Genomic DNA, 27,672 nt, shown 5'->3' with positions numbered 1-27,672 from the left:
GAGCACTCTGACAGTCCCTGGGCTAGCCCAGTGGTCTTAGTCCCCAAACCTCACACCAAAGATGGAAAGAGAGAGATGAGGTTTTGTGTGGACTACAGAGGACTTAATTCTGTCACCAAGACAGATGCCCATCCCATTCCTAGGGCTGATGAACTGATTGATAAATTAGGTGCTGCCAAATTCTTAAGTACCTTTGACTTAACAGCAGGGTACTGGCAAATCAAAATGGCACCTGGAGCAAAAGAAAAGACAGCATTCTCCACACCTGATGGGCATTATCAGTTTACTGTTATGCCGTTTGGTTTAAAGAATGCCCCTCCCACCTTCCAAAGGTTGGTGAATCAAGTCCTTGCTGGTTTGGAGTCCTTTAGTGCAGCTTATCTTGATGATATTGCTGTCTTTAGCTCCAGCTGGCAGGATCACCTGGTCCACCTGAAGAAGGTTTTGAAGGCTCTGCAATCAGCAGGCCTCTCTATCAAGGCATCCAAATGCCAGATAGGGCAGGGAACTGTGGTTTACTTGGGACACCTTGTAGGTTGAGGCCAAGTTCAGCCACTCCAGCCTAAGATCCAGACCATTCTGGACTGGGCAGCTCCAAAAACCCAGACTCAGGTCAGGGCATTCCTTGGCTTGCCGGGTACTATAGGAGGTTTGTGAAGGGATATGGATCCATAGTGACAGCCCTCACAGAACTCACCTCCAAGAAAATGCCCAAGAAGGTAAACTGGACTGTAGAATGCCAACAGGCCTTTGACATTTTATTGTGAAATACACCCCAGAGGGCACCTTAGAGGTGCCCCCTGAAACCTTAACCAACTACCTGTGTAGGCTGACTGGTTTTAGCAGCCTGCCACACTCGAGACATGTTGCTGGCCACATGGGGAGAGTGCCTTTGTCACTGTGGCTAGTAGCAAAGCCTGCACTGGGTGGAGATGCTATCACCTCCCCCAGGCAGGAGCTGTAACACCTGGCGGTGAGCCTCAAAGGCTCACCCCCTTTGTTCCAGCACCACAGGGCATTCCAGCTAGTGGAGTTGCCCGCCCCCTCCGGCCACGGCCCCACTTTTGGCGGCAAGGCCAGAGGAGATAATGAGAAAAACAAGGAGTCACTGGCCAGTCAGGACAGCCCCTAAGGCAACCTGAGCTGAAGTGACTCTGACTTTTAGGAATCCTCCATCTTGCAGATGGAGGATCCCCCCAATAGGGATAGGAATGTGACCCCCTCCCCCTGGGAGGAGGCACAAAGAGGGTGTAGCCACCCTCAGGGCTAGTAGCCATTGGCTACTGCCCTCCCTGACCTAAACACACCCCTAAATCCTGTATTTAGGGGCTCCCCTGAACCTAGGAAATCAGATTCCTGCAACTTACGAAGAAGAGGACTGCTGAGCTGAAAAACCCCTGCAGAGAAGACGGAGACACCAACTGCTTTGGCCCCAGCCCTACCGGCCTGTCTCCCTCCTTCAGAAGAAAACTGCTCCAGCAACGTTTTCCCCAGGACCAGCGACCTCTGAATCCTCAGAGGACTGCCCGGCTTCCAAAAGACCAAGAAACTCCCGAGAACAGCGGCCCTGTTCAACAAAGACTGCAACTTTGTTTCCAGAGGAGCAGATTTAAAGACCCCTGCAATCCCCGCAAGAAGCGTGAGACTTGCAACACTGCACCCGGCGACCCCGACTCAACTGGTGGAGAACCAACAACTCCGAGACTGTGAGTAACCAAAGTTGTCCCCCCTGAGCCTCCACAGCGACGCTTGCAGAGGAAATCCCGAGGCTCCCCCTGACCGCGACTGCCTGACTCTGAAATCCCGACGCCTGGAAAAGACCCTGCACACTGCACCCGGCTGCCCAAGTGCCGCTGAGGGTGTACTTTTTGTGCTGACTTGTGTCCCCCCCCGGTGCCCTACAAAACCCCCCTGGTCTGCCCTCCGAAGACGCGGGTACTTACCTGCTGGCAGACTGGAACCAGGGCACCCCCTTCTCCATTGAAGCCTATGGGGGGTTATTCTAACTTTGGAGGAGTGTTAATCCGTCCCAAAAGTGACGGTAAAGTGACGGATATACCACCAGCCGTATTACGAGTTCCATAGGATATAATGGACTCGTAATACGGCTGGTGGTAAATCCGTCACTTTTCCGTCACTTTTGGGACGGATTAACACCTCCTCCAAAGTTAGAATAACCCCCTATGTGTTTTGGGCACCACTTTGAACTCTGCACCTGACCGGCCCTGAGCTGCTGGTGTGGTGACTTTGGGGTTGCTCTGAACCCCCAACAGTGGGCTACCTTGGACCCCAATTTGAACCCTGTAGGTGGTTTACTTACCTGCAAGAACTAACAATAACTTACCCCCCCCCCCCCCCCCCCCCCCCCAGGAACTGTTGAAAATTGCACTGTGTCCACTTTTGAAATAGCTATATGTGTTTTATGTAAAAAGTATATATGCTATTGTGATTATTCAAAGTTCCTAAAGTACTTACCTGCAATACGTTTCAAATGAGATATTACATGTAGAATTTGAACCTGTGGTTCTTAAAATAAACTAAGAAAATATATTTTTCTATAACAAAACCTATTGGCCTGGAATTGTCTCTGAGTGTGTGTTCCTCATTTATTGCCTGTGTTTATGTACAACAAATGCTTAACACTACTCCTTTGATAAGCCTACTGCTCGACCACACTACCACAAAATAGAGCATTAGTATTATCTCTTTTTGCCACTATCTTACCTCTAAGGGGAACCCTTGGACTTTGTGCATACTATTCCTTACTTTGAAATAGTGCATACAGAGCCAACTTCCTACACTTGGCCTGGGCGTCTGATCAACAGACCACACCAGCCACCATCCCCACACCTCACACCTGCACTATCAAAGTGTACACCTCCTTTCACAATCCACTCAGCACTCGGGAAGCCAACTGCGCTCCTCCCTGGACTGTGCCTACTCATCTGCTACCCCTCTCCCATGTGGCACACACTGTTCACCAGGACTGCTCGACAGCTATTTTGTGCTTGCACCCCACACAAGAGGAGGTGAGTGTTTGCATTGTTCAGCACTCCGTCCATCATCCTTTTGTGTTGCTAAAGATGCCCTATGTGGGAAGGGTATGCCCAGACGTGGGTCCCTTGCTCACTGTGCCACTGGATTCAAGCTAGCCTGGCTGATGAAGGGTGATACCCTGAAACCGGTCCCAGGATGCTAGTTTCTAGTCCATTGCGGACCTGGCTTGGCAGTTCGGGTTGGACTGTTCCCATGAGGAACAGGGTCAAGACTGATTTGCATATGGCTGGGTCCAAACTGGGGTGGCATGGTGAGCAAAAGAACAATGGACTAAACCCAGATCTGTGACTGGGGGTGAGTGTTTGCATTGTTCAGCAATCCATCATCCTTTTGTATTGCTAAAGTTCCGCACAAAAGACCACATCTGCTCACAGCCACAATTACGTCTCACACCTTGTTTCCGGCCCATCTCATTCACACTGTTCACACCAACCTGTCCTTAGCCATTCTTGTCAACCAATTTCCATTTATTAACTTAGAATAATGCAATTATTTTTCCAAAAAGAAAAATAAACAAACAATAAATAACAGATAGCACTGATGGGTTATATAAAGATAGCACTATGACAGGTGTATGATGGTACTGTAGGATATTGGGCCCTTGGCCCGTGTGCAGGAATAAGGATGACACGGATACATCATTCTGGTACATGAAACTGGCCCAGGGCATGTGAGCCCCACCCCCCCCCTTTATTGGCAGGGTCACCTGACCGGTGACACCAGTGATGGATGGGTGTGGGGTGGGTGTAACAGGCCAAACACTAGAATGTGTCCAGCAGGACACTAAATTCCTCCCAAACTTTATGGGAAAAAAAATTAGACTAACCTGTGGGAAAGAATGAACAACAAAGTAAACACCACTGAGTCTCTTCAGGCTGTCACAGTATATGATGAGTGGACAGATGCTGCTGGGAGCACCCGGTATCATGGCACGCACCCATAGTTTAAGCAGATGACTCTGGGCACGAATTGCAGGTGGATGGAGTCTGGATCTATCAATCACATGTCGGCAGGGTTTCAGCACACCTGGTCTCACGGTGTTGGAGTCTATTTACACAGTTCAGTGTGGGGGTGCAACAGGAGCCGTGGCGTAGTCTGCTAGAGAGATTTCTTTTAAGGAGCTCTAGCTCCCTTCAGAGGCAAACTTTCAAAGATGGGGACGATGGTAGGACATCTCCCTCTGAGGCCTCAGTACCTGTCATTGGAGCCGGGATTCTCTCACACCATAATTCCCTTGAGGCCCTTTTTGCTGGGTTGCCACTGGACTACTTGGGCTGTTAGGTGTCTCTCATAGGCTGCACAAAGGGGTCACTGCAGAACTCCCAATAGGACTATGTCCAGATTGCTCGTGCAACCATAATAGTAGGTGATACAATGGTCAGGCGTGCTCTCTTCAGCAGGACTCAGATGCACGTTGGGTTTAACAGATGGTCTGTGGATAATGAGTCTCCCACAGCGCCAGTGAATGCCTCGGTCTCTGGATGTTTCGCAGGCGGAAGGTTCCACTATGGAGGTGCGATGCTCCATAGATGGTCCTGGTAATGCACCTGGTAAAGATGAACATTTTACCATTTGGCAACTCGTTCTACAGGTGGCAATGTATTGCTTGGAGTGAGGGTGACTGGAGGGACTTCATTGCCACTGGACTTGTTACATTGTTGGTAGGGTTCTTCTTTGGCATGTGCAGTCGCTAGCAGGGATGTCATCTCTTTCAATCAGCCAGTGTCTGGACAGTCGCACTGTTAAGTGTGGAACAGCTGCACAGCCTGCACACTCCAGCGGCTTACTTTCTGTACTCCCTCTGTGCTGTCTCCAGTGACACTGCTACACCCCGGTGGCTGGCTTGTGTTGCTGCATGTAATCTCTGGTAGTGGCAGGAGTCCTCTTTCTTGTTGCTTTTCTTCATTCCTCCTGTGCATGTGTGGTTGTCAGGATCTTCCGTGTGACAGGTCTGTCACACACCTTTCTCTCCTCTTTCTTCTTCGCGATGCAGTATAATGCCACTCTCTTCTTGTCTCCAAAGTTTTATTCCTATGTGGCATCATGCCGCGCTCTTCATTCTTCTGACCAGGCCTCTCACTGTAATGCTTTCTGTAGGAGGCTGGCTCAGTTTATTGTCTTATGTGTGGCATCCTATACTGAGTCCAGGCAACCCTTAGTGATAGTGAATAGGTCTACAGATAGCAGAAGCTCTCTAGAGGTAGCTGAGACGAGCAGCTAAAGCTTATCCAGGAGGAATGTAAAGTACTAGCAATACCACAGTACTCAGACAATACCTTAGTGACAATAAAGGACCACACAAGTGTTGCAAAAATAAAGGATACTTTATTACAGCACTACTACTAAACTGACATTGGTATATCTCCCTTTGGAGATATTACATACAATATACACATAAAATAAACTTTGGAAGTAGCATAGAAATAAAGAGGGCCTTTGGGGAGGGTCAAACCATTTAGTAAAATGGAATGGAATGGAATGTGAAAGAGTGACTCTAGCCAAGGTAAGTGTGGTGGTTAGCTAGGGGCTGGGGCAGTTAGGAACATGAGAGGTAAGTACAGTAAGTGACCCCAGGAACCAGGAGTAAGTCAGTTACCCACCCAGTTGTCTCATAGGCTACCACAGAGTAGTGGTTGGAGTTTGTGGAATTCACAACCCTTCCCAGTGGACCCTGAGGAAACCAGCAGACAAGAGGATGGATGGAGAGTGCCCCTACACCAGGATACCCAGAAGACAGGAGTACCTACACCAGGGACCAAGACTTTGGATCCCTCAGATTGTCCGGCTGCTGTCACAACCCGTGGACCAGGCCGGTAGAACCCAGGGACAGATTCTGGACATGGAGGACCTGCAAAGGAAGGGGACCGAGTTCAGCACCCTTGGAGGTTCAGGTGGCAATGCCCACCCTCCTGAGAATGAAGACCCTGCAAGGTGGTGGAAGTAGTAGTCCAGCTGCGGGGTGCAGGAGCTGCTGAAGATCCCAGGAATCATCTACGAGCTGTCCCTCAACAGTCTCCAGGTTGCAGGAGGGTTAGTGACCAGCCAGATCACCAACAAGCACTGGCAAATGCAAACAGGAGCAATCCAGGATTTTGCAAAGTTTTGGGGACCAGCAAGGTCCAGGAAACTCTACTTAGGAGGGTGAGTTAGAGCTGGCCCTCAGCACACAGAAAGGCCAACAGAAGTCAGCGGGCCCCCACAAGTGACCCACAGGTGCCAGACACAGGGAGTCACAAGGAGGCCTTACACAGCGCAACAAAACAGAAGTCCCACGTCGCAGGAGCTGATCTTCAGTTCGCAGAGTGCTGGGGACTGGGGCTTCATGGAGCCTGAAGATCTCCCAGAGCAAGCGTCAACAAGCCTTGGCAAGTCCAACAGTCGTGGTGCACAGGGGTGCCATTCCAGTGGCATGGCCAAAGGCCTACCGTCTCCCAACTTAGAAACGAGACAAGCAGGACTCAGAGGAGGCCACAGGCTCACCACCTGTGTTGCAGGATCTTCATATGTCTTAGGACAGCAGACCCCACCAGTCGGTCAACATTGTCTTGAGGTGCCTGCGGAGGCAGGGGAGTGAGTCCTTCACTCCAAAGGAGATTCCTTTGTGCTTCCTGGTGCAACAGAGTCCTTGTGACCCTGGAGGATGCACAACCTTGGATGTTGCAGAATTCTTGCAGGATCTGCAATGGGAGCCTTCCCACCAGCAGCAGACTTGTTCAGTTCCAGCAAAGACCAGCAGCGGTTCCAAAGGCCAAAAGATATCTTGCAGAGAGTTCCTTGAAGAGTCTTGCTTGATGAATCTGCAGACCCACCCGCAAGGGAGCCTTTGAATTACTCTAAAAGGGGGTTGGTCACTCTTTGCAGTGACCCACCTATCAGAGGGGGCCTGGGACGTCATGTATCTGGCCTAACCAGTCACATGCACCCAGGGGCCTCTGCACATCGTATTTACAAGATGGCAGAATCTGTGGCCACCTGGCAGAGCTTTGTTCACCACCCTAGGGGAGGAGCTGTACGGGGCGGGGTCACACCCCTGTCCTTTGTGTAGTTTCACGCTGGAACTGGGGTTTCCCGAACTGGTGCAAACTGGAGGGCACCAAATGTGCCCTTCAAAGCAGTCTGGTGGTGCTCAGAGGCCATCCCACCCCAGTACTTAGACACCTAACACACAGGGAGAGGTGGTCACACCTCTCCCTTGCAGGAAGTCCTTTGTTCTGCTCCTTCGGCCTGAGCCTGACTCACCAGCAAGATGGCAGGACAGTGTCTGGGGCTAGCAGCAGCGCATGCTGGCAGCTAGACCCTGTAAGGCTGCTCAGGCAGAACTGGGGATCCCCTGGGAAACCCCCAGAGTACATGGTATCATGCAACTAATACAGGAATCGTTGTAGTTGCATGATTCCAACATGTTTGATACCAAACATGCTTAGGTTTGGAGTAGCCATTATGTAGCTGGACCACTCGTGTAGACTAGTATCCAATACATACCTTAAGATGGCTTCCCCGCACTTACAGAGTCAAGGAATTGACCTGGGGTCTGTAGGGGTACCCTGCTCATGCAGTGGAACCCTCACATTTAGAGACATGCACTCGCCCTTGAGCTGAAGGACCTACCAGAGGGGTGACTCATAATGTCTAAGTACAGTGGTTAGGTTTTGCAGTGAAAGTATGTATGCACCCTTTCATGCAGGCTGCAATGGCAGGCCTGCAGTCACAGTTTGCCTGGGTTCTCATGGGTGGCATAATACATGATTCAGCCCATGAGAACCCCTGGTGTACCAATGCCCTGTGTACCTAGATGCCATATACTATATGTACCAATATAGAAGTTTCGGTATGAAAGGTTACCAACAACTACATTTAGGTCAATAGGGTCCTGGTTAGCAGGACAGCCCTACAGTCCAAAACATACTAACACCAGGCAAAAAAATGTGTGGGGGTACTTCAGCCAGAACCCAGCTTACTACACTTTGTCCACAGGAACTTACTTGGTGGTGTCCTCTTCCCCTGTCCTTCCTCAGTGACCTTCTTGGTGCTCCGCTCCCTAGATGGATGATCATCTTTCTTCCAACTTCTCTTATTCACACTAGGGCGTTGTGCTTGCGCCTTGAGGCTACGCCATTGTTGCACTTGGTCCTGCCTAAGTGTGGGTGGGCTTGTCAGGGTCAGCCGAACTCCGTATGACATTCCTTCTCGTTCTCTGAGGGCTTGCTCTCTAGAGGTCCTGCCCATGCTGTCTGATTTCCAGGTGTGACCCTCTCCACACCTGTGCTCTCATGCACTCAGTCCTTCATGGGCACGCTCTGCTGGCACCTTGCGTGCCTGTTCTCGCTCTTGTTGTGGTCTTCTCGCTTGCAGTAGTGGCATATAAGAGGTGCGTAGTGCTCACTTCTCACAACTGGGAATTTTGCTTCACTCCATGTGGCCTCTCTTCTCTGGCCCATATGCATTCAGCTTTCTTATTGCTGTAACTCAAATGTTCTGCGCTGTGCCGCAAACAACCACCAAGCTACATCACATTTACTTCAAACACGAGCTGCAGCACCCTAACTGATGATGCGGTCATGCGGCCTTTCCTTTGTTATGCTGCTTGGGACTTGTCTCCCTTCTCTTTGCTGGGGTGCTGCCTTTGATTTCACTACCTTGGCTCGACTGTTCTCGTGACAGAATTCTTGGCTGGGGCAGCTTTGGGCTCACTGGGACACTGCAGGGGTTCATAGTCCCTTGATGTGGTGCCTGGGAGCAGTGCTCCACCTCTTCTGCTCCTTTCCTACTTGTATATGGGGCTGTGCGGTGTCCTCCTCACTGGCCATGTATGCTTGCCCCTGGTGCCTCTCTCCCCTTTACCCGTTGTGGCAAGGGACCCTGGGGGTTCCCCACAGTGACAAGATCGACTCTTCTTAGCTGTGGTGGCAACAAACTCAGCGCTTCTTCTATGGAGGCGCCAGACAGCTGCTAGGGCGTGCAGCACATTCACAGCCAGCCCCAGGCTTCTCCTGTTCTGTCCCAAGTACTTGGGTGAGGGACTCTGCAGGACAGGCCGGTGCCGACATTCCTGGTCGTATTCATATCTCCAGTCCCCGGGGCCTTCTCTGCAGTCATCCAAACCGGGGTGTAGTGTGGCGAGTGTCCCCCAGGTGGCCCTGCAGCCACTTCACAAGGCTGTGGCAGCCTTGTTTCAACTGCAGGCTGCAGGCAGTGTGCCGCTCACATGGTGCAGCCGCTGGCCAATCCAGCCTTCTCTCATCTGGGGGCGGCTATCGATGGTTGGCGCCTGCACGGTTCTCGTCCTAGAGATGCTGAGAATCGCTGGGCTGCTCCTCGGGTTACTTCAACCGCCACAAAAGGTGGGCACTGTCTTGTTGCCCATATGGGCGCTTCAGATGCAGGCGTGTCTTCTTCTGTGTTGGTGCAGCGCACCTCAAAGGTTGAGGATGCCCGGTGTCTGCTACAGCACTCCAAACCCTCTCACAGATCAATCTCCTGCCTGGCTTCACACAGTTCAACCCCGTGGGCTCACCTTATTCCCAGCGAGTAAGCGGACACTGCTCCATTTCCACCACTGGTTTCCTGCAGTTGGCCATGAGGCCTGTTCCCCCTTTGTTCCTTGCTTTCCTGCTTCTTGAGGCCACGTCGGTCAGCGAGCGGACTCACAACAGGCAGGCGGCTGCAGGGTCCTTATCGGTGAATGTCGGTGTACTCCCTAGGTGGCGTTTTTCATGTGCTGTTCTGCCCCTGTCACTGTTGTGCTGGCAGTAGGTGTGGGCTGCCTTAGACTGGGGCTACACTTCCCCCCCAGAACGAACTGCAAAACTGCTGCCAGCTTACACACGGGGCCAGACCTACTTATTACCATTGTAGGGTCTTGTGCCCTAGGCGCACATGCAGGCATAAGGATGACATGGACACATCATTCTGGTACATGAAACTGGCCCAGTGCACGTGTGCCCGGCCCCTTTTATTGGCAGAGTCACCTGATCAGTGATGCCTATGATGAATGAGTGTGGGGTGCATATAACAGGCCAAACACTAGAACGTGTCCAGCAGGACACTACAGGTATAACTCCAGAGCAAGAGGGGAACACAGACACAATAATTTGAGATGTTAATGCAACCAGGAATGCAGCACAAGGCTATTTGGCCCACCCAAAATCTCATGGTATTTATAATAAAACTATTGCGGATTCATACCAGCATATCACCCAGCCCCTCATCTGGTCACATGTCTACTATGTCTGTGCACCATCCTAGCTAACGCATGCTGTGCCATTTTGAAAACCTTCTGATGATCCGTTTTTTTCTCAACCTGGCCTTATTGCATCAATCTCCTGGCCCAGTCTTGCACATCCCCTTGACTGGCATCTGCTTACTATGCTGTCCATTCCTACTGTTTCATTTAAACCCACATGTGCTCACTTGCCAGGCCTATGCCTGCTCGGCACAACTAATCATATCATCTAATTATAATGTCCTATTCCTAGTCTACGATTCCTGATTTTTGTGTGACACATTCTCTCTCACCAACCCAAATCTGATCCCCACTACTGCCTGCTAGGTCAGCTCGCCACTCTAGCTAACACTTGCCACATCCGATCAACATACTTGTCTAGATCTGTTCACCCTAACCCTGGCCTTCTTTGGTATCTACCCTTGCATGCGCTTTCACATCCCCTGGTTCACATCTGACTACCCTTTACCATTCCTTGTCTTTTCACCAGACTGAAACACACCAGCTCTCCACGCCAGCCCATGGCTGCTTTCACCGAAGCTTTCACTGCAACTGACCATGCTTACTCTCCCCCCGTCCCACACAAGCTCACCAATCAAGCTCCATGTTCTTTCACCACACAACACACCTTGAAAATGGCAGCATCCTCGTCCTGGCGAAAGTCCTGCTTGCCCCCGTGCTTCCAGGGAATACGGAAACAGGTATGGTCCGGGTCATCCCAGGCCAGACCAGGGTACTTCCCACTGTCCACTTGTTCAATCATCCATTGCTTGAGCTTTCTCGTGGATCGGACGCAGCCGGCAGCCATCCTAAGGAATACAAGACAAGCAACTTAATATTCAATACATGCTGCAGATTTCTAATATTGTTATTGCTGATAGTTGCCGAAGTGGGCGGGATCGGAGTGGCACGACGTTCCCCTACTTTTTATGAGAAGACAACCATCCCAGGATGGTAAACTCCGATCGTGCAAATGCTTAAGCTAAAGTTTCATGCAGGGAGTCTCCTGTGCTGCGAGACCAAGGGAGAGGCAGGCGGCTTAACAATAAACAGACCTTCTTGCCAGGGTGCATCCTCGCCTAAAAGAAATGCAAATGCGCACAACTATTTAATCTGTTAATGTAAAGTGGACTCGGAGAAGGTACTGGTTTAATTGATCGAATCACATGAAACTTTGTGATGACAGATTTATTCTTTTTGACTGGTAGCGCAAGTGAGCTGTGCAGTGTGTGCTTTTCATGGCAATTAGATCAAAATAACTCACTATATTTTTGAAGCACCATTTATCTGAAACCCTTTTGCACATTTGGTAGCATCCTGTCTTATACTGCGTGTAATGCAAGTTTAACTAAATGATTTACACGTTCTCAAGGCTTTTTGTCGCAGGCTGGGCCATTGTAGCACCATTGATACACAAGCCACTAATCTCCACTGTCCCAACCAAGATTTTATTCTGTGGCTTTCTGGTTACACACAGACCTCTCAGTGCATTAACTACTAGAGGTTTCATAATTAACAATAGTGCACTTACTCTTTACCACTGGTTAACGTAACTTTTTTTTAATGTATTTTTCCTTTAAGCCGTGAGTTACTTTACATGTAGCTACCTGAAGGAGAATATATATATATTTTAACCACACCTTTGACGACGCCCCGCACTCATTGACCCCGCCCCATTGCATGCAGCATCACAGTTCACACACTTTTTTTAAATGCACTTCAACCGCTTTTATGACAAGCTGAGGTGGAAGAGGGCCTCAACCATCATTACCTCCTCTCGTATCTTGTCCTAATTTTTAGGTTCAGCAAAGCAGAGCGCATGCGCTGTTTTTCCGACATGTTAGTATGTATTTGGGCTTTTAACAACGCCCACCTCACGCCAATCATTATCACTTGTTTGTGGGCTTGCCCTTCAAAAATCCTTTGATGCCTCGGGTGTCACCCCTGTTACATGGCTAATTGCTATTTTGCCGATAAGTTTGACTGCGAGCAAACTTCTTTTTCCTTTTGTGTCTCTCCTTAACGCTGATGCTCATGGCGGCCGTGGCCCTGTGAATCAGCTCGCTTATGCGAAACTGTTTTACTTTTGATTTTCAAGTTAAGTGGCAAGAAAAGTCTGGTTAGGATTTGATAACGCTAATAGCTCTAAGTCGAACAAAAGCGAGACCCATTGGATTGCAAATGCTTGTTAAGATACTAGTGCCAGTCGAGACAAACACCCTGCTGCAAAAACAATCTTTTTGAGGCCTTCCTGCGCACAAAGAGGACTGTACAATAACTATGTGTTTTTGTTTGTCTTCAGACAAATGCTGTACTGTATCCCACAGTGGGTATTCCTGTGATGCATGTCAGCAGATCTGGCCGCTATGCCACATCATCTCCCTCCCATTACTCAGAAGGGTTAGTATTTGTGGTGGTGCAGCTGGTAGGGCCAGCGACACCTTGCTTTATATTTGACCTCTGAACTTTCCTGTTACAACTCTCTCTTATCAGGAAGAGAGACGAAAGTCCTCTGCATACTTGGAAAATACGTGCAGCACTGCTCTGTTTATTTTCCTGGCCTGACGAATGTTTTTCATTCAGTGAATCTGACAATCTGCACGTCCACTGGACGTGGTTCACATTTTTACTGTACTGTTCGCCAGCAGAGCTGGGCTTTGGTGACATTGGATTACTCAAAGTGAACCTTCAACCGGAGATACGATTTCCGCCCCCACCATCTTAGACGATTGGGGGGGGGGAGGTATTGGTGCTGGCGACAATGTTGTTCCAGTTCAAATGCGCAGGCCTTTACCTGACCCTTGTGGAGAGACTGCCTACTGGGTCTCCACATTAAAGGTACACACAGTCCCCACATCTGAGTGTCTTGATATTCTGAAGTGTTGGGCATGTGTTGGCAGCGTGATGTGTTTTAGATGTGCATGTTTCAGTATGGCCAAACACAACGAACGAGCAAATGCTGGTGCCAATGTGAATGCAGTGTGCATGGCTGCACAGGATGGTGCTTCTCCTGCAGTGGCCCTTAAGTCTCCCTCCTCCAGAGGCCCCCGAAACAACAAAGGAAGATGCACATGCCCTCAGTATTGACACCAGGCAGATGTCTGTCAAGCGTCAGTGGACCAGATCTCATTGTAGGAAGCCCACACACCACTTATATACCCTTAGAAGGGAATGAAAACCAACTGTTTCCCTGTGAAGAGGAATCTGTGAAGTGCGACTGAGTTGTGCTGCACAATTCACAGAATTTGTCTGCTTACTTGTAGAATCTGGAGCTTGGTCTCGTAACAAGGTGTCGGTGTGGCACAGAAACCTTGCAATGCCATAGCTTTGCTTCTGAAGCCGGGAGGGTTCAAAATGGACATTAAAGCATTAGGGAAAACATTGAGGGCCTCATTACAACTCTGGCGGCCGGCGGTAACACCGCCAACAAGTTGGCGGTGTACTGCCAGTGTATTATGACCATGGCGCATTAGCCACGGCCATACCGCCGGCCCCTGCAACTGACCGCCAGGCTTCGGCGAGCTGGTCATAATCCCCAACCGCCAGCCTGTCCATGGTGGTAAACATCGCAGTGGAAAGGCTGGCGGTAAGGGGGACTTAGGGTGCCCCTGGGGGCCCCTGCAATTGGCATGGGCAGTGCAGGGGCCCCCAGGCATAGCCCCATCGTGCATTTCACTGCCCGAATTTTGGGCAGTGAAATGCGTGACGGGTGCTGCTGCACCCGCTGCACATCAACATTGCCGCTGGCTCTATTATGACTTGGCTGCAATGTTGATGTGACTTTTACGCTGTTTCCGTCCGCTGGCCCAACGGAAAAGTCATAATAGGGAGCCAAAAATACCGCCAGCATTGGCGCAGCCTCAGCGGTCTTGTTGTAAGACCGCCGAAGTTGTAATGAGGGCCTATATTATTTGCTGCGTTGATACAGAGGGATAGTGTTTGTTGTTGTGAAATAACTTTTTTATATATTATAGTAGCTTCTTCAATCAAAAAAGCAAATTGCAAGTTTAGAAGTGGTACATGTTTTACTCATTATTTAGTATTTATAGCTAATAATATAATTATGCATTATTCTTTAACTTTGTATATATTACATTTCCCTGTATGGCTTTTTGGAGTAAGTTTGATTCATTTTCTGAAAGTTGTTGTTCCTTTTTGTTCATCACTTCATGTAATAAAGCATTCTTAAACAATAACAACAACAAAAAGTAGCTGTATCTTGTATGTGTCCTCACTATGTTTGCCTTCTATGTTCCAGAAGCTGTTCCTTTTCTTAAGTGTTTCAGAGTAGGTGTGGGACACCTTCTCCTTTGAGAATTGTAGCGTGTGGACTGGGACAGGGGAGAATTGGGACAGATCTGACAGTGATCCGGGGGGCCACTGCATATCCCTCCCACCGTGCCTTTCCTATATATCAACATTATTCCACTGCATACAGTATATAATCACATCTGAACAATTTGCTAATGTCAGCCTTCAACATGATAACAGACAATCATTACAGCTGTAACATAAAACATCACATTAAGTCACTTGAAACTGGAACTCTCAGGGGTGTAGTAAACTAGTCAGGGCTACCATAAACAATCGTTCTCTCAATCACTAGGCGATGGGGACACTGTACATAAGTTAGGCCACTTCAAAGTTATCCACATATATGCTGTGTTTTTTCCAATCTGTTCATGCCTTTGGTAAATGGAAACCACACCTTGCCAAAAAGAATTAGATTATTATATATAATAGCTGTAAATCGACCAGTTCTAAGTCCACTATGCTAGCCCTGGCTAGTTCATCCGATGTAAAGATTGTGCGCTGAGATGCAAGACCCCCTAAATGTTCCTAATAAAGCCTAGATCTGCCAGGGAGAAGCCAACCTACAATCAAGTATAGCCTGGGTCCTAACAGAGATCCATGAAGCCTAGCTGACTAGGAAGCAAAACAAAGACAACGGAGAAGCATTTCTTGACTAGTGAAGATGTAGAGATACTTTCCTGAATCAACATTGTTGAACATCCACTGTCTTTGACCCACCCGGACTACAAGGGTACCCCTATTGTTCCTTCCTAGAACCAAATAAACCCTGGAAGTTTCTAACCTGCATCCTCTGGAGTTATTTCTGGTTCCATTGGCGGCAGCCAACTTTTGTGCTTTTGGCACCGTTGGAATCATTTTTCTAGCCCTTGTGGTAACAGAGACTCCATCATTTTAAGTCACAGATTTGTTTCTCATCTGAGAACAAGTGAAGGCTTGGATTCCATTTGTGTCTGCATCCATTGTGCACCACGCCACTGGAAAATCGTGACCACAACCATCCACTTTTGCGATATGGGCCCTAAAGTTTGGCACCCGTATCGAAGTCGTAGTGGGACGCCTACCTACCACTACTTGTTGAGTTTGCAACTTGTCTCAAAACACGTGAACTACGTCCCTTTCTGGACACCAATTGACATTATTGTTATTATAAATTAGCACTTGTAGATCACACAGTCAGCCATTACTATGACATTGCCGCACTTTTCATGGCCGGGTACGACTTTCAAACTGTTTCTATCACTGACTGGAGTCTGATTCAGTTTTGTGGAAGCTTTCAGCAGGAGATCCCAGCATCCAGTGAACTGGACACAGAGCCCTGGCAACCAAAAACTTCACCACTGACTCTCCTGGCTGGGATGCTTCAGTATGGATAGTGTGTTCTTAAGTAAAATTTTTTGTTTTTAACTTGAAACTGTTAGTAGCTGCGGCTTCAGCATACTAAACATGTCGTTTTAAAATTAAATATCACTGAAGCAGAGCTTTAGACGTAATATAGCGGGTTTTCTACAAGTTATTCTTTTTCCTATCAGCAATGTCACATTGTTCGAGACCTAATTAGTAAACAAAATAGGTAAGTATAGGAGTTCTGAAGTTCCAGTTACGCTAAGTGCAGTCCTATAGGACACAGTGGCCATGGGGTCAATGTTATGGAACATCTTGCCCCTATTTTGCACGACATAAACATTTTGGGGTCTGTACCTTTGCCACAGAAGATGGTGATACCTTCTAGTTTTCTTCCTGCAGTAATTTTATGGGGGCCAATTTTGTATCCCTTTAAACAAAAGTTGCAATCTTTTTTCACAATAAAGTACAAACTGGACTCCCAGTTCATTGAGTGTTATTCACGGTGACATGATCTATCAGAGTTTCTTCAGCTTACTTCCTGCTGGAGTAATACTTGGCTGCTGTTGGCTCTGGGAGATCAGTCGCGGTAAGCAACAGCTCCCACCCGCTGCCTGCCCAGGGACTCTAAGAAAGGGCATCATATCAGGTGTGATATTGAAAATGGTTTCATTGGAAGCAAATGAAGACAGCTTTCAGAATGCACTGGGTGTCAGGTAACTTCAGTGCTCAGCAGTGCAGAAAGCATGGAACGAGGTGGCATCCTAGAAGAGAAAGTAATGTTGGTATTCCATCCAGGTTATTTCAGTACTCCAATTTTGCCATTCTCACCTGGTTACTCACAACTCAAACTCCATTCATACATGTTTTTGGCTCACCCGTGGAATATGATTTTGGAAGCGCTGAGGTGCACCATCACTTCATCATCCAAGATACGTTATGTACAATAGATGAATGGTTGTTTCAAAATACCGAAGAGTAATTTAAATTGAGAAAGCATTGGCACAGCTAGTAGGTCTAACCTTTTGATATGGTAAGTGTTTTCACCAACTTTGTTTAGTATTACCCAGCTGTCCTCGGAATAAAATCCCCTAATGAAGTCACATCTTTGGATTCAACAGTATGGAAGCTAGCCCCTTTGCAGAACAGACTGCTTTAACAGAGGTAAGCTGTGCCCTCAAAGGAGAGTATTATGAGAAGGAGTCAGCAAATGAAATTTGCATTTGAAGGGGTAAGCTAAAATGCATAAACATCAAAATATTGCATAGCAGAAACTTTTGCCAGAGGGTCAGTATTTTCGTTACGTGTTTGAGAAAGTATATGGACGTGCACATCTTTACATCAAGAATAAGGAAAGCTGTAAATCTTGCAACATAATATGTCATCAAAGTATAACAAACAAATATGCAAAATCATTCAATATATAGCACTGTGTCTTTATGGCAGCCAAGGCATCCAAACAAAAGGCACTTCCTAAACAAAAAAATCCATCAACCAGCAATTACAATATTATGTCAGCAATGTAAATCCGTTAGAAAACACACACTGACTCTGAATTACAAGCTACACATCATGTTGTATTTCATTGTAACAACGAACTGCTGGTGCTGCATCACCAAAACGTAATAGGAAGATAAATAGGACAAACAACCATCCAGAGAATACCATGAGCTTGACATTGGGCCCACCCAAACAATGCGACGTCATAAAAAACGTGACAATCCGTGCTCGAAGGAGGTTGACCCAAAGGCCACTTACTCTCTCTCTGTACTATATTTTGTACCTTTTGTGAGGAATTAAAAAAGTAATTTGTCTTCCAAACAGCTAATGCTGTCTGCAGCCAAACCTAAAATAAGAGAGCTTTGGGGTGCAGGTACCCAAATTCACTCTTCCCCACCTCTCCACCCAGCCTCCTCCCACCCTGGATAGTGTAATGGTAGGCAAAGTAGTGGCAGGTTCGGGTAGTGATGGCTGATGTGGGGCACAGGGGCATAGCTGTCAACAGTGTAGCAGGTGCAGTTGAACCAGAGCCCAGGTGAGTTAAGTGCCCACTACACCCCAATTAGAGATGTGTTTTTACTATCAAACTAATGTATGAGGGGCTTAGTTTCCTTGCGTACATTAGGTCCCATGGAAACATTAAAATGCCGCTGACAGGACAGTCCCTTTTTAGGAGGGAGTAGTTAAAAGGGTATTTTGTACAAGCAGAATCCCGGTCTTCAGAGGTGAGCGCCCTATACTGTACTAAACACAGGACATTTGAAGGCGCTATCAGAATAATCACCCACCTGAGCATTTATGACCAAAGTCATAAAACTCATTGTGGAGTGGCCCGGCTGGAGGGGTCTCTTCTTTATTACCAATTGACAGGGGAGAGGGCTGTAATGCAATGACATATGTCATGGTGTCACCTACAATGCTCCGTAGCTATGGAGTGATACCATGGTAGCCAACCACTCTGTGTTTTGCAGGTTTGTCTTGCATAAGTGGGTACTGTCCAGCTGCAGGCACAGATGCAGGGCTAGTGGTCAGCTCTTACTCTTTGAGCCCATTATGAGCTGTAAAAGAGGTGGCCTTCAGTGGCTAGGATGGAGGAGTCCTGCACAATGCAACTTCAGGAGCAAGTTCAACTGCAGGGATGCGAATACAGTCACCGGTCCTTAAACAACCGCGAATGAATGAATGATAAACAGGTTAGGGTAATGTACTGGGAATATGGACTTTGTGTTTATTTTTCCAATTAACCCTGCATTAGAGTTCTCGCGTATTGTTTGAGCAGTGTACAAAGGCACAGGCATTTTCCCTGGATTAAACAGTTTGTGAAAGTAGCAGACCACAGACTGCAATAGACTGTGATTTGCCCCAGAGGCTATACATTTAGCATGATACTGCATTTTATTGGATATACATTCAAACCTGGCACTCCCCATCCCCTACTAATATCCTGTTGTATGTTCTCCACACATTCACTAGAAGCGTTATCACTGATTCTAAATGTAGGAGGCTGGCCTGGCTTATAGTGTGTACCTTGTACTTACACCTTGTGCCAGGTTCAGTTATCCCTTATTAGTAGATTAGAGGTGTTCTAGCAGCTTAGGTTGATAGAGGTAGCTATAGCAGAGCAGCTTAGGCTGAACTAGGAGACATGCAAAGCTCCTACTATACCACTTATATCATATAGCACTATATCATAAGAAAACACAATACTCAGAGTTATTAAAAATAAAGGTACTTTATTTTAGTGACAATATGCCAAAAGTATCTCTGAGGATATACTCCCTTAGGAGGTAAGTAATATACACCAAATATATACACACAAACCAAAATCAGGTAAGTAACAGTTAGAAAAGTAGTGCAAACAGTGTAGAACACAATAGAATGCAATAGGGATAAATACTAGGTCTAGGGGCAGCACAAACCATATACTCCAAAAGTGGAATGCGAACCACAAATGGACCCCAGGCCTAGTGTAGTGTGTAGAGGGTCGCAGGGAGTGTAAGAAAACACTAAGGGTGTCCAAGATACCCTACCCCAAGACCCTGAAAAGTAGGAGTAAAGTTACCCTACTACCCCAGAAAGACAGTAAAGTCGAGATAGGGGATTCTGCAAGGACAAAAACTGACTGCAAAACACTGAAGACGGATTCCTGGACCTGAGGACCTGTGAAGGAAGGGGACCAAGTCTAAGAGTCACGCAAGTGTCCAAAGGGAGGGGGGTGTAGGAGCCCACTAAACCCCAGATGAAGGTGCAAAAGGGCTGCCTCCGGGTGGAAAAAGCCAAAGATTCTGCAACAACGGAAGGTGCCAGGAACTTCTCCTTTGGTCAGAAGATGTCCCACGGTGTGCTGGAGGGTGCAGAGCTGTTTCCACGCAGAAAGACCGCAAAGAAGCCTTGCTAGCTGCAAGAGTCGCGGTTGCGGATTTTGGGTGCTGCCCGGGCCTAGGAAGGACCAGGAGGTCACCCCTTGGAGGAGGAGACAGAGGGGGCGCTCGGCAACACAGAGAGCCCACGCAGAAGCAGGCAGCACCCGCAGAAGCACCTGAAAGGCACTTAGAAGATCTGAGGATGACGGTCGACTCAGAGCAACAAAAGAGGGTCCCACAACATCAGAGTCCAACTCAGCGAGTTGGGCAATGCAGGACAGAGTGCTGGGGACCTGTGCTAGGCTGTGCACAAAGGAAGTCTTGCAAAAGTGCACAGAAGCCCGAGCAGCTATAGTTCACACAGTACACAGGATTACTGTCTGGCGTGGGGAGGCAAGGACTTACCTCCACCAAATTGGGACAGGAGGGCCAGTGGACTGTCGAAGACACTTGGACCCAGCTCCTGTGTTCCAGTGGCCACGCTCGTCAGGATGAGAGGGGACCCAGAGGACCGGTGATGCAGAAGTTTGGTGCCTGCGTTAGCAGGGGGACTATTCCGTCGACCCACAGGAGATTTCTTCTTGGCTTCCAGTGCAGGGTGAAGGCAGACAGCCCTCAGAGCATGTGCGACCAGGAAACAGTCGAGAAAGCCGGCAGGATGAGGCGGTACAATGTTACTGGTAGTCTTCTTGCTACTTTGTTGCGGTTATGCAGGCGTCCTGGAGCAGTCAGCGGTCGATACTTGGCAGAAGTCGAAGAGGGAAGTGCAGAGGAACTCTGGTGAGCTCTTGCATTCGTTATCGGAAGAGAAAACCACAGGAGAGACCCTAAATAGCCCTCAGAGGAGGATTGGCTACAGAGAGAGGTAAGCACCTATCAGGAGGGGTCTCTGACGTCACCTGCTGGCACTGGCCACTCAGAGCTGTCCATTGTGCCCTCACACCTCTGCATCCAAGATGGCAGAGATCTGGGACACACTGGAGGAGCTCTGGGCTCCTCCCCTGGGAGGTGCTGGTCAGGGGAGTGGTCACTCCCCTTTCCTTTGTCCAGTTTCGCGCCAGAGCAGGGCTGGGGGGATCCCTGAACTGGTGTAGACTGGCTTATGCAAGGAGGGCACCATCTGTGCCCTTCAAAGTATTTCCAGAGGCCAGGAGAGGCTACTCCTCTCAGGCCCTTCACACCTATTTCCAAAATGAGAGGGTGTAACACCCTCTCTCAGAGGAAATCCTTTGTTCTGACTTCCTGGGACTGGGCTGCCCAGGCCCCAGGGGGGCAGAAACCTGTCTGAGGGGTTGGCAGCAGTGGTAGCTGCAGAGAAAACCCCAGGAAGTTAGTTTGGCAGTACCCAGGCTCTATGCTGGAGACCTGGGAATGCATGTAATTGTCCCCCCAATACCAGAATGGTATTGGGGTGACAATTCCATGATTCTAGACATGTTACATGGCCATGTTCGGAGTTACCATTGTGATGCTACATATAGGTATTGACCTATATGTAGTGCACGAGTGTAATGGTGTCCCCGCACTCACAAAGTCCGGGGAATTTGCCCTGAACAATGTGGGGGCGCCTTGGCTAGTGCCAGGGTGCCCACACACTAAGTAACTTTGCACCTAACCTTCACCAAGTGAGGGTTAGACATATAGGTGACTTATAAGTTACTTAAGTGCAGTGTAAAATGGCTGTGAAATAACGTGGATGTTATTTCACTCAGGCTGCAGTGGCAGTCCTGTATAAGAATTGTCTGAGCTCCCTATGGGTGGCAAAAGAAATGCTGCAGCCCATAGGGATCTCCTGGAACCCCAATACCCTGGGTACCTTGGTACCATATATTAGGGGATTTTAAGGGTGTTCGGAGTGTGCCAATCAGAATTGGTAAAATTAGTCACTAGCCTGCAGTGACAATTTTAAAAGCAGAGAGAGCACAAACACTGAGGTTCTGGTTAGCAGAGCCTCAGTGATACAGTTAGGCACCACACAGGGAACACATATAGGCCACAAACGTATGAGCAATGGGGTCCTGGCTAGCAGGATCCCAGTGACACGTATCAAACATACTGACAACATAGGATTTTCACTATGAGCACTGGGCCCTGGCTAGCAGGATCCCAGTGAGACAGTAAAAACACCCTGACATATACTCACAAACAGGCCAAAAGTGAAGGTAACAAGGCTAGAAAGAGGCTACCTTCCTACACTAAATACTCTCAATCGTGCAAAAAGGAAGCAGCGGAATACGTTCAAGTGTGATTGCTCAAGAGCACACAATTGGGCAAAATTGAGAGGCCAGAATTATAAACCATGTCTTATAGTTTTTAACTAACTCACTCGACCACACACTGATAAGTAAGGGACTACCCTTCCCAGGGAACTGTCACTGGGTTGTTGGTCCTGCCCACCTTCAGAACACATTGTGTGTTTCCAACATAGTTGCAGGAACTGGTAAAGCTGAGATTAGATGTTAAGTATCCTTGTTCTATGGCTAAAACAAACTGGACCATAATCTAGTTTTGTTGTCTCCCCATCCAAACGCCTTTCCCACCTTGTTGAGGATCCTGTTTTTTATATATAGCTTTCACTATCTGAATCAAGCCGTAGAGACATGAGTATTTTGTGAAACATTTTCTTTGGGTTCTGTGGCACTATCAATACTTCATAGTCTCCATGGTGGAGATTGATATTTACCATGTGTGTTTGAGGGCGTAAGGCTACTTCATCCCATTTGAATAACATAATTGTTCATTTTGCAAACCTGTTTGCAATAGCGAGCAGTAATGGCTTACTTCAGGAGGTGGTAGAGCGATTGGAACTCAAATACAGCTTGATCACACTCAATAAGCTCAATATCGATCTGAGATCCAGCTTTTAAACTGGCCTGATTTAGAAGAAGGGGATACAGAATGAAACCTCTAAAATGTTCTATGTACTCCCCAAACAAATCTGTCTTTCTGCACACAGTGTCTTCAGGCATGCAAAATGCCTTACAAAATGATAATGTTAAGTTGGGCTAAACATTGACGACTGAATAGAACAGACACCACACCACACCACTATTCACCCATGAGGACCCAGTATGCCAGCTCTGTCTATGGGAGGAGCACACTTCAGGCTGGCTTGTTGAACAGCTATTTATGACAACCCTGCTGAGACCCCCAGACTTGCCCCCATGGCCCTGCCTTATCTTGCTTGACCAGGCTAGTACAAGCATGGCATTCCGAGATAAGACACCGGGGCAGCGGTCAGTCGAAGTGCATTACAAAACGTATGAGAACTGTGATGCTCTGCACAATGAGGGCAGGGTGAGTGAGCGTGGGGGGGGGGGGGGGGGGGGTCAAAGGCGTGGCTAAATTAGCAAAATATTCTGTAACTTTTTTCAGTCATTCACCTTCAGGTAACTGTATGTACAATAATGCACACCTTAAATGAAAGATAAATGCAAGGTAAGCTAATCATGGGGAAATGCGCTGTCGTACTTTATGAAACCTCTAATAGTTATTGCACTGCAGATGTCTGTGCCTGGAACCAGAGAACCACAGAATTGAGTCCTAGTGGGAGCAGAAGAGGATAGTTAGGGGCGTAACACTGGCCACTGCAGCTTCTGCAGCGCATGAGGGCCCCCAAACCTTCATGTGGGGGCTCCAGTTCTTCAGGGTGCCCCCATTCAGTCCAGGGACAATGAATAACTATGCGACATGGGAGACACAAGGGCCCCTCCTCACGCTTTACAGTGGGGCACCATCATTTTGCTATAACCACTGAGAACTTTTGTATGTTTAATGCTAAAAGGTCCCAGTCTGTGATTGAAAGCACTGTGAATATTTAAATCATTGTTTTAAACTTGTAGTATAAGATAGGGTACTACAAAATGTGGAAAAAGGTTTAAGATTAAAACGTGCTTCCAAAATATAGGTTGTAGTAATACAAAGACTTACATAGTGACATTTTAGAACTATCCTTTAAAAGGAGATACTTCAGTGACATATTTTAGAACTATCCTTTAAAAAGTACATACTTCACAGCTCAGCTGATAACTTCTTTGCAGAACCACTCAAAGCGAATAAATGTGTAGCATCAGGAAGCTTCAAGTGATTCCATCAATGAAAGCCAATAACGCTTCCAAGCACACTGGGGCCCATATTTATACTTTTTTAGCGCCGCATTTGCATCATTTCTTTTTTACGCAAAACAGGCACAAACTTACAAAATACAATTGTATTTTGTAAGTTTACGCCGCATTAGTGTCAAACAATTACGCAAATGCGGCGCTAAAAAATTATAAATATGGGCCTGAGTATTTGCAGATTGACCAGTTGTGCACATTTCTTTCAAGCAGCAGGCACTCTGGCTAGAAGGCTTCCTCGGTTTCACAGCACAGGAGACTCCCCTGCCTTACACAACAGTGAAGCTTTTCTTTTCACAGAAAGTATGGGAACAGTTCTCCTTAAATTAAAAAAGTAATGGCACCTTGTGCTCCCTCGATCCCACCCACTGCACAAGGGCAGTAAGTATGTTTTGCCCCACCGGTTTGATTCGTGGCCCCTGCTTATACATGCCAAGAGATCTGATTCAGACGGGTGACTCCCGGTTTTGTAAGCTAAAAATGGGTTCATTCTGGCCGTCTCCTGCCTGGAATAGCTTCTGCCTCAATAGAAGTCAAAGGGGTAAATACAGTCTCATGTTTTTTTTTTTAAAAAGTCTCATCCGTTCCTCTTCTAAAATGTTGCCATTTGTGCTTCCGTGTCTCCAAAAAAATAATTAATGCCCAGAGACTGGCAGCTCTCAGGGCCTCTAACTCCACTAATGTTCAGAGACTGGCTGCACAACAACTTTCACGGGGTGAGCTTCTAACCACATTAATTCCCAGAGAAGTGAGGCACAGAAACAAAGGATAGGCAGAACGCGAGGGGGTGCTTACCTGCTCAATGTTTTCTCTTGCAGTTCGTCCTGTGGGTAATAAGTGAGGCTCTGCAGAATCCAGAGTCCCTGCAGAGCCCGGGGTCCCTGTGGTCGCCAGTCACTTTGTATATTTGTTCCTCGTCTATTGCCCCGGCTCTGCTGCGCCCTCCTCGCCTCTGCTCCTCTGCACTCTTTAGCGCTGCTTCATTGGCTGACGCTCGGGGTCGGTCGCTTAGTTTTCATTCTCAGCCTCAGCCGCCTTTTCCGAGAAATCACGTGACGCCCAGAGAGCAGCTGAGCCGGGCGGGGGCGTGAGTGGTGCCTGCTTCTAGGGACTCTACGGCGCCTACGGAAGGGTTCCCAGGCACTGTACTTGCAAGAATTCCCTCTGCACTCGCCACTAGAGGTGGCCGCCAACACATTCACAGGACAGCCGAGCCACGGGTCTGGCCCCCCCTTACAGCCCGTGCACGAGCCAAGCCCTGAAAATGTTTACCATGTAAATCATACAATACACAAAACAGAACATGCTGAAGTCAAAACGCGATTCAAAAACGTGTTATTCTTTCCCATGTGGAAGATTTGACAATAATACGTCCATTATAGCACTGTACTTATTAAAAGTGATATTTTTTAAAGATGAACTTAGAATCATTCAGTTCTCGCCCCCACCATGGTGACAATGCCATGCCTTCCAGGTTTTCTTGGTTCACTTTGCACAAATCAGGCACAAAATATGTGTCTAATCAGGGTCAGGCTGGCCTATAGGACATTCAGGCGTTGCCCCTGTTTTTTTATTGTTTCTGGCCTGTTTTATGGTCTGTTTTGCCGGTTTTTACTGTTAAGTTCCCTTCTGTTAAAAAAAAAAACATTGCCTGTAGCAAGCTGAAATCCATGCAGTCTGCTATACCTCGCAGAACACATATACAACGTGTTTTTAAAAGCTCAAAACTGCCCACATTTGCAAAGATGGGCCACTTTTTAGCAATCTGATTCACGGTGGACACGTTCATTTTGATTCCAGGGCCTATTTTCTGTCCCTGTCCAACCCTGTATCTATTTGTCGCTCCTTTTTACCTCAAATACCAATGCTTGTTTTTTGCCTCTTTATGCATGAGGGTAGAAGAGCGAGAGTGGCAAGCAGAAGCCACCTGAAAGTTCAGCTCATCATGGGCTCAAGGTTCCAACATAACCTTGGGCTGAGCCAGGCCTCGCCCACCTCTAGTCGCCATAAAGACTGTACACATCATTATTACACACAGTGATATTGACAACCCATACTATACACACAGTGTCACAGGCAGACACTGAACGTATACTGATACTTGGGGTGTGCCTTTGCGCTTATTAAGCCCCATGCGAAAAGCAAATGGAGAAAGAATGTGCAGGAGATAAATATTGGACAAAGGAAACGGAACAAAAACATTTATAGAGAGGTTGAAAAATAATGAACAGTGTCTGGTGGTCTAGAATTTAAAAATATACATTAAAACGAATTGGTAGGTAAGCTCAGTGCACCAGTCTGAAGCAAAGCGCCCTGGGCCGAGGCCCAGCTGACCCATGCCTAAAGCTGACCCTGCCAGTGATCCTGTACCAACAGACACACAGTACTGGTCAGACAGATGCGGACACACGAGGTGTACTGCCAGCTGCCACACAGAAAGATTCATACACACAGGCAGTTGTGTTACTTAGTTCTGTTCGCTGCACTCACTCGGATGGATATTCCTCACTACTTTAGCTAGTTCAATTGCTCTGTACGAAGCCAATTGCCAGACTGCATTTGAATGGACATGTCGCGGCACCTATTGGTGCATAGGGGAACCCGTCCGGGAGTGTCCCCTTGCTCCTATTCTATTTGCAATAGCCGCAGTCCCTTGCAGCTATATTACATTAACAATACTGTGATTATTCTCTGCTATCTCCCTTTGAATTTCACTCTGTGTGGATGATATTACACTCTATGTCCGTAATCTGCAGAGTGGACCCCACTGTGAGAAAGTAGCCTCTTTCTAGCCTTGTTACCCCCACTTTTGGCCTGTTTGTGAGTGTATGTAAGGGTGTTTTCACTGTCTCACTGGGATCCTGCTAGCCAGGGCCCAGTGCTCATAGTGAAAACCCTGTGTTTTCAGTATGTTTGTTATGTGTCACTGGGACCCTGCTAGTCAGGACCCCAGTGCTCATAAGTTTGTGGCCTATATGTATGTGTTCCCTGTGTGGTGCCTAACTGTCTCACTGAGGCTCTGCTAATCAGAACCTCAGTGGTTATGCTCTCTCATTTCTTTCCAAATTGTCACTAACAGGCTAGTGACCATTTTTACCAATTTACATTGGCTTACTGGAACACCCTTATAATTCCCTAGTATATGGTACTGAGGTACCCAGGGTATTGGGGTTCCAGGAGATCCCTATGGGCTGCAGCATTTCTTTTGCCACCCATAGGGAGCTCTGACAATTCTTACACAGGCCTGCCACTGCAGCCTGAGTGAAATAACGTCCACGTTATTTCACAGCCATTTTACACTGCACTTAAGTAACTTATAAGTCACCTATATGTCTAACCTTTACCTGGTAAAGGTTAGGTGCAAAGTTACTTAGTGTGTGGGCACCCTGGCACTAGCCAAGGTGCCCCCACATTGTTCAGAGCCAATTCCCTGAACTTTGTGAGTGCGGGGACACCATTACACGCGTGCACTACATATAGGTCACTACCTATATGTAGCTTCACAATGGTAACTCCGAATATGGCCATGTAACATGTCTATGATCATGGAATTGCCCCCTCTATGCCATCCTGGCATAGTTGGCACAATCCCATGATCCCAGTGGTCTGTAGCACAGACCCTGGTACTGCCAAACTGCCCTTCCTGGGGTTTCACTGCAGCTGCTGCTGCTGCCAACCCCTCAGACAGGCATCTGCCCTCCTGGGGTCCAGCCAGGCCTGGCCCAGGATGGCAGAACAAAGAACTTCCTCTGAGAGA

The 27,672-nt window shown here is 47.8% G+C and overlaps 1 protein-coding gene across 1 annotated transcript in view; it reads right to left on the bottom strand.

The window, feature by feature from the left end:
• The window catches only part of LOC138299673 (interferon regulatory factor 9-like), a 183,053-nt gene extending 158,109 nt beyond the window's left edge, over positions 1–24,944 (bottom strand). Inside the window, exons 1-2 of the mRNA XM_069238145.1 lie at positions 24,711–24,944; positions 10,908–11,088 (exon numbers count right to left, since the gene is read on the bottom strand). Coding sequence (XP_069094246.1) covers positions 10,908–11,087 — 180 coding nt within the window. The 5' untranslated portion in view covers position 11,088; positions 24,711–24,944. The remainder of the gene's footprint in view (positions 1–10,907; positions 11,089–24,710) is intronic.
• Positions 24,945–27,672: the final 2,728 nt, after the last annotated feature.

The sequence above is a fragment of the Pleurodeles waltl genome, chromosome 6, assembly GCF_031143425.1.
Source record: "Pleurodeles waltl isolate 20211129_DDA chromosome 6, aPleWal1.hap1.20221129, whole genome shotgun sequence".
NCBI classification, from domain to species: Eukaryota; Metazoa; Chordata; class Amphibia; order Caudata; family Salamandridae; genus Pleurodeles; species Pleurodeles waltl.
Note: the sequence above shows the minus strand (reverse complement) of the source record. Positions and strands in the feature narration are given on the sequence as shown.